The sequence below is a fragment of the Anomaloglossus baeobatrachus genome, chromosome 5 (genome assembly GCF_048569485.1).
Source record: "Anomaloglossus baeobatrachus isolate aAnoBae1 chromosome 5, aAnoBae1.hap1, whole genome shotgun sequence".
NCBI lineage: Eukaryota > Metazoa > Chordata > Amphibia > Anura > Aromobatidae > Anomaloglossus > Anomaloglossus baeobatrachus.
In genome coordinates this window covers 563,989,410-563,997,467 of record NC_134357.1, presented here as the reverse complement: position 1 = coordinate 563,997,467, position 8,058 = coordinate 563,989,410, and the positions used below count along the sequence as shown (strand labels likewise).

Sequence of the window (8,058 nt, the reverse complement as noted above, 5' to 3'; positions counted from 1 at the left end):
CCTGTTCATATACTCCCATCGTGTTCATATACCCCCATCCTGCTCATATACGCCCATCGTGTTCATATACCCCCATCCTGTTCATATACCCCCATCCTGTTCATATACCCCCCATCCTGTTCATATACCCCCCATCCTGTTCATATACCCCCCATCCTGTTCATATACCCCCCATCCATCCTGCTCATATACCCCCATCGTGCTCATATACCATCCTGGTATATGGCCTGTATCCTATAGCACAGAGAAAAAAAATAAACGTTTATACTCACCTTTTCCTCACTCCCTGCAGCACCGATCATCTTCCTCTCAGCGGCAATGACCTGTGTGTGTGGAGCCGTTCCCCTGCAGCACGCGATGTCTTCCTGTCTGTGCCGATCAGCTGACCGGCACAGATCAGCTGACCGGCACAGACAGGAAGACATCGCGTGCTGCAGGGGGACGGCTCCACACACGGGGACGGGTGAGTGTACTGATTCACTGCTCCCCGCGCTGATGATGACGCGCGGAGGGCAGTGAATACAGCCGCACATGATCACTCCAGGCTGTAGTTGCCAGGGGTGATCATGCGGACCGGCTCTTTACTAAGCGCGTGTCCCCGCTCGTCCTCCCGCCCACCTGTCAGTGCCGGCTTCAGCGCTGAGAGATGGGCGGGAGGATGGGCGTGCATATGTAATGAGCGGGCCCACGTGGTCACGGCAGGCGCTACTGCTGCCTGCTCGTGCCCCTGATGACCCGCTCCACCCTCGTTCCCGGCCGCAGCCCTATAGTCAGACCATAAGACGCACCCCCAACTTTCCCCCAACATTTGGGGGAAAAAAAGTGCGTCTTATGGTCCGAAAAATACGGTATGTCATACACTGTATATATTAGTATAAAATATTCAGTGCACAGGGTGTTATTTATATTTCAGAAATTTGGATTCTACTTGTGTTTGTCTATTCATGAGATGTGACTTTGGTAATTGATGTTTTCTTGTACAATTTGACAATAAAAGGTTAAAAATCGTATTTTGGAAGTTTTTTGAAGCCTAAATTTATTCTTTAAAAATTCAGAACATGAATATAGCTTCTCCCGTTTGTGATTTCTCCTATGTGGAACAAGATTTATTATCTAATAAACAGAATTAAATATTCAAATAAATACTTCCAAAATTCTGGGTATGAAAATTTGTTTTCAAATGTGTGAGCTGTGTTGTTTTGAAATAAAGAAAAATTTCCGACATTCTCAACATAAATATGGCTTCTCCCCTGTGTGAATTCTTTGATGTATAATAAGACTTGATACCTGATTAAAATCTTGACCACATTACGAACATGAAAATGGCTTGTCGACCGTGTGAATTCTTTGATATTTAACGGGTGTTGATTTATCTGCAAAATATTTCTCACATTGTGAACATGAAAATGTCTTCTCCCCAGTGTGAGTTCTCTGATATATAACAAGACTTGATTCCTGACTAAAACTTTGGCCCCAATCTGAACATGAAAATGGCTTCTTGCCTGTGTGAAGTCTTTGATGTTTAACAAGAGTTAATTTATCTGCCAAACATTTCCCACATTCTGCACATATAAACAGCTTTTCCTGTGTGAGTTCTCTGATGTGTAACAAGAACTGATTTATTTGCAAAACATTTTCCACATTCTGAACATGAAAATGGCTTCTCCCCTGTGTGAGTTCTCTGATGTGTAACAAGAGTTGATTTACGACCAAAACATTTCCCACATTCTGAACAAGAAAATGGCTTCTCCCCTGTGTGAGTTTTTTGATGTCTAACAAGAATTGATTTATTTGTGAAACATTTCCCACATTTTGAACATGAAAATGGCTTCTCCCCTGTGTGAGCTTTTTGATGTGTAACAAGAGTTGATTTATCTTTAAACCATTTCCCACATTCTGGACATGGATATGGTTTCTCCCCTGTGTGCGCTCTTTTATGTGAAACAAGGTTTGCATGACGATTAAAATATTTTCCACACTCTGAACATGAAAACGGCTTGTTACCTACGATAGCCCTAACATACTTTTGGTGACTTTTATTATCCTTAATAGTCTGTGATGAATGATGTTTAAAAGGATCAAATGGTAGGTCTTTGCTGTCAATCACCGAGGTTACAGCTGGGATAATGCAATGTTCCTTAAGTGTGTCTTCTGGCACACCAAGATCATATGACTGAAAATTTAAAGATGTCAGAAGTCCGTCTGATGTCCTAGTACAGTCACCTGCAAAAAATATATGTACGAGAAGAATTTGTAGAAAGTGTAAAATTAAAAAAGCAAATTCATTTTTGAAGTGTTTTTTTTTTTTTTTCAGATTGTCAAAATATACTGGGTTGAGATAGAATGTGGTATATTTCAATAAACATTACTCATCTTCTTAATCCATTGTAATTTCAGACCTACCACCTTAGCGCTCTATCCAATCTTGGTCTAATCTGCTGTGATGAATAGCCCGATGCAATGGTCATGTGTATCACATATACTGTGAGGCTATTGCTGGATTATAGCGTTCACATGTTGTATATGGCACATTATGGATGCAGTCAAGTACAGAATGACCAGAGACAAGCCGCAAAGCAGCAGGGGCTGTGATTTGCGAGTAATGTTCCTCTTATTTATTTTCCTATTCACATATTTCCCCCAGCCCCGGGAGGTAGTGAACCTAAATTCTGCAACCAACTTCTATAAAAAGTCTAACTATTCTAATGGCCCATTAAGTCAAAGCTAGAAACATTAGAATACATTAATAACCGCTGTAAAAGACCACATACTCCTTTCTAGAAGACTCAAGATTTTTCAGTAAATCCACTAAGTATATCCATAACTATTTCATTGTTTGTTTTTATTAATGTTGATGATTATGGCTTACAACCAATGAAACCCCAAAAGTCATTATCTCAAAAAATTAGTTTATATAAGACCAACTGAAAAAAAGATTTTTAGCTCAGAAATGTTGGTCTTCTGAAAAGTTTGTACAGTAAATGCCTCAATACTTGAGGGGGCTCCTTTTGCATGAATTACTGCATCAATGCGGCATGTAGGCGATCAGCCTGTGGCACTGCTGAGGTGTTATGGACGCCCAGTTTGTTTTGATAGCCGCCTTCAGCTCATCTGCATTGTTGGGTCTGGTGTCTCTCTTCTTCCTCTTGACAATACCCCATGGTTTCTCAATAGGATTAGGTCAGGCAAGTTTGCTGGCCAATCAAGCACAGTGATACTGTGGTTATTAAACCAGGTATTGTTAGTTTTGGTAGTGTGGACAGGTGAGAAGTCATGCTGGAAAATGAAATTTCCATCTTGAAAAAGCCTGGCGGCAGAGGGAAGCATGAAGTGCTCTGAAATTTCGTGGTGGACGGCTGCGCTGACTTTGGTCATGATTAAACAAAGTGAACCTATACCAACAGATGACATGGCTCCCCATCACTAATCACTACCAAACCAAATCAAACCATCACTAATTGTGGACACTTCACACTAGACCTCAAGCAGTTTGGATTGTGGCCTCTCCGCTATGCCTCCAGACTCTGGGACCGCGATTTCCAAATGAAATGCAAAATTTACTTTCATCTGAAAACAACACCTTGGACCACGGAGCAACAGTCTAGTTCTTTTTTCCCTAGCCTAGGTAAGACACTTCTGACGTGGTCTATTGGTCATGAGTGGCTTGACAGAAGGAGTGCGATAGTTGTAGCCCATGTCCTGGATAGATCTGTGTGTGGTGGCTCTTGAAGCACTGACTCCAGCAGCAATCCACTCCTTGTGAACCTCCCCAACATTTCTGAATGGCCTTTTCTTAACAATCCTATCTAGGCTGCGGTTATCCCGGTTGCTTGAGCGCCGTTTTCTACCACACTTTTTCCTTCCAGTCAACATTCTATTCATATGCTTGGATACAGCACTCTGAACAGCCAGTTTTTTTAGCAATGACCTTTTGTGGCTTAACCTCCTTAAAATAATAGGCAATATGCTGGCCTCCTGATCAATGCTGAGGGACGTAATGTAGTGGGAACAATTGTGTTATTTTGGCGTTTCTGAAATGTATCTGTTAATTGTCACCTTCCTATAACCTTCAGACAATGTTCCCACAGAGCAGATTTGCTGAGAACCTCCGGTAACTGATGACCCGCATCATTCCCAAAGTGATAAATCCCGCTGCCGATAACATTGTGAAACATGTGAGGGGAAGCTCCACATTTCACTCTTTATGAGTGAGACCTATATCTGCAGCATAAACTGTCAGACTAAGCATAACAATCCCGCAGCTCCTGGCAGTTTACACTTTGGATATATTTCGCAGCGAGTGAATGAGATTTCTGAAATTACATAAAAGCAGTGGATTTTTTAAACGAAAACATTTAAATTTCACATTACAAAAACAAAACAGTTGAAAATAAGCAAAAAATGAAGAGCAACGATCTGTGAACCTTTCACCATAACCTGCACATATTCCATCTCCATTCCCAATTTAACAAACATAGGGAATAACCTCAGTAAATCTAAAAAGCCTACACACCCTTTAAAAACCCTGCCCTTAAGAATCACTTCAAAACTTTTTTCATCTTTAACACCTTCCCTATACAGCCCGTTTTAACCTTCCTGACCGGGTCAAATTCTACAGTTCTGACCAGTCTCGTGTTATGAGTAGTGATGAGTGAATAAACTCGGCATTATTTGTTACTCGCACGAATAGTACGGTATTTGCAATATCTGTTACTAGATGAACATTTTGCTCCTCGCTTGGCGAGATTCAAGTCTCCTCCCCGCATGTTTGAGACCTGGTTTTCAGCCACTAAACATGCTGGGATTGCTTGCCAATCACAAAAATGCCATGGCCATCTTTGCTAGTAGGATTCTGTGATTGGCTGGCCGGATCGTGTCATCAGGTCTATATATGACCCACCGACAACATCTTAGGTGAATTTCATCCGGAGCAAGGGGAGGGAAAGTGTCATGGCGCAGACTAGGGGAGAGTCTGGCGTGAGCCAAAACACACAACAACAGGGGTTACACCATGACAAACAAGTTGTACAACGGGGACACTTTAACAATGGAGGGTCCTTAGACTAGGGAGAGGGAAGATGGACACCTCCTTCATTTACCTGCCGATGTACCCTGCACTTCCAGCCAGTCCCTATACAGGTTCCTCACCTGTCGCCGAGCAAGAACCTGAAGCCCTGTAAAAGACCCTAAGAGTTCCTGGCTAGGGAGTGGGCAGGTGAAGGACACTAGGCCCACTGCTGCACTGAAACAAGACACCAGGTAAGGAAAACAGACAGGGGGAAACACCAACAATTTGCTGCAGACAGCGCTAAGAATGCAACCACCACAGCAACTTAAACAGAGGGAATAAGCAGCTCCTTTCACCTCCTGGCCCAGCATCCAAATGGCAAAGAGAATAACCAACACCCTTTGCTGCTAGCAGAGGATGTAGAAAGGGACTGGGAGTTGTCCCAAACCGGAAACACCTGAGCGGGTAATTAACCAGCTTGCTGGCAAGGAATACTGACATTTACCCTACAACTAACTGCAAAGGAAAGGAAAACACCTTTAATATTGAGTCAAGAATGGAAAATTACTCTCAAGTTCTGAATCTGTCACTAGTTTCATATAGCAAAGAGATGAACGTGACAGAAAGCTGCTATTGCTGCTGGATAAGGGACAGTGTTAGTGCGAGGTAGGACCTGCTTGAAGATTTAACCTTCATTCAACTTTTTCAGGGCTAAATCACAAAACCATTGGAAGCTGAGTGTAGTGCAGGGGGAGATATCGGAAGAGAGTACAGTTTGTGTAGAAAGGCATTTAGGCCAGGTTGTTTTAAATTACCTATTGCTGCTACAAAGAAGACGCCATTTTAAATGGATTATTCCATAACCACTGCTATATGAGCTTGTTTGTACAGGCAGAGATGTCATAGTAAGGTCCAGTTTGTAAAAAAAAAAAAAAAAAAAAGTATTTAGGCCGGGTTGATTGCATAAAATTACCTGCTGTATCAAACAAAACGCCATTTTAAAATGTAGGATTCTAAAATTGCTGCTATCTGAGCTGTGCATACAAATCAGAGTGAAGAGGGGGTTAATGCCGCGCATCAGCCAAAATGAAGATGTAGCACGTTGATGTTATAAACGTATTCTTTTATTCTATCGGTCTACGCGTTTCGAGGATATACCTCTTCTTCAGGACCAGTGCATCAACATAGTAACTATGTTGATGCACTGGTCCTAAAGAAGAGGTATATCCTCGAAACGCGTAGACCGATGGAATAAAAGAATACGTTTATAACATCAACGTGCTACATCTTCATTTTGGCTGATGCGCGGCATTAACCCCCTCTTCACTCTGATTTGTATGCACATCCATGTGGGGCTGCAGCAGACGCCTTCATCCTATGCTCTATCAGTGGTTGTGACTATCACAGCCTTTTCAGGTGAGTGTATTTTTCCTGATCTACCTCACTGATCTGTTGGTATTACACTATCAGCGCTCCTTATTTTTCAGTTTATCTGCTATCTGAGCTGGTTAGTACTCAAAGTTTAATGGAATAAGGGCTACAGAGTGTTTAAGGCTGTGTCCGCACTTTGCGTCGTCCTAATTGAAGTTCAAAACGCACCCTCTGGCAGTAATTGATTTTGCCAAAGTTGCTTCTGACCACAAAATAGCGCTAAAAACGCATGCGTATTTACTGCGTTTTAGCCGCGTTTTTTACGCTTTTTACATGCTTTTCCATTGCATTTTGAAAGATGCGTTTTGAACATAACAACACTGCTAAATAAAGTTGAAACAGTCAAACAATGAAAAAAGGGGGAAAAAAAAAGGAACATATAATTATTGAAATGATAAAGAAAATAGTTATATTTCTTATAATTATAGTGGTTTTATACTATTTAACAAATAGGAATAACGTTTGGAACACCATTCTAAGTCCGAACTGGGTGCAAAAACCTAAAAAAAACCATCACTATGGGGAGATAAGGTATGCACACCAGTGACTATGTAAGGGGAATACATGAAATAGCAGAAACTGCTGTGTGAATACTGACTTGAAAAATCCAATAGCTATATCCAAGAGTGAAAATGTGAAAAATGGAATCTGCATTACTGCCATGAACATATGAATCAAGAGAAATTTAGCTACTGAATTGATCAATGCAATAGAGCCCCAACACTACGCCAAAGTATTTCTCTACGTTGGGGTCCCTAGCTTGTGTGTGTCCTCTCATGCAGTTAAAAAACTTACCGTGTATGGGAAGCTGAGACCCAGGCTATTTATGCGTATGATATGGATTGGCAACACACACAAGCTAGGGACCCCAACGTAGAGAAATACTTTGGCGTAGTGTTGGGGCTCTATTGCATTGATCAATTCAGTAGCTAAATTTCTCTTGATTCATATGTTCATGGCAGTAATGCAGATTCCATTTTTCACATTTTCACTCTTACATATAGCTATTGGATTTTTCAAGTCAGTATTCACACAGCAGTTTCTGCTATTTCATGTATTCCCCTTACATAGTCACTGGTGTGCAAACCTTATCTCCCCATAGTTTTATACTATTTAGCGGTAAAATAGCAATAAATTTATATTTTTCATTAATTTAATTGTCGGACTATGTGTGTGTGTGTAAAGGGACATATTATTCCATTATTTTAATGTCAGAAAAGATTGCGTTTTGGAATTCCAAAACACATGTTTTCTGCACCTAAAAAGCAGGTAAAACGCTGGAATTTTGATGTTGCTTGCTTCTTGCTACTTCTCATTGACTTCAATGTTAGCAAAACGCAGCCCAAATGGCAAAAACAATTGACATGCTGCTTCTTTGAACACATGTTTTTTGCCACAAATTATGCAAATTAAACGCAGCGTTTATAAACGCTAAGTGCGGACGGAATTTCAGCGTTTTCCATAGACTATTATGGGAAACCAAAACGCATGCCTTTTGGCATGAAAACGCTGCTGCTCAAAACGCTGCGGAAACGCAGTTGAAAACGCAGAGTGCAGACACAGCCTAAAAATTCCATTTAGATCGGACTGATTGCCTTAAGGGTACTTTACACGCTGCG

General features: G+C 41.3%; 1 protein-coding gene across 1 annotated transcript in view; it reads right to left on the bottom strand.

The window, feature by feature from the left end:
- Positions 1-450: 450 nt before the first annotated feature.
- The window catches only part of LOC142313025 (uncharacterized), a 70,587-nt gene continuing 62,979 nt past the window's right edge, over positions 451-8,058 (bottom strand). The window contains exon 8 of the mRNA XM_075352012.1: positions 451-1,938. Within this exon, the coding sequence (XP_075208127.1) occupies positions 1,538-1,938 (401 nt within the window). The 3' untranslated portion in view covers positions 451-1,537. The remainder of the gene's footprint in view (positions 1,939-8,058) is intronic.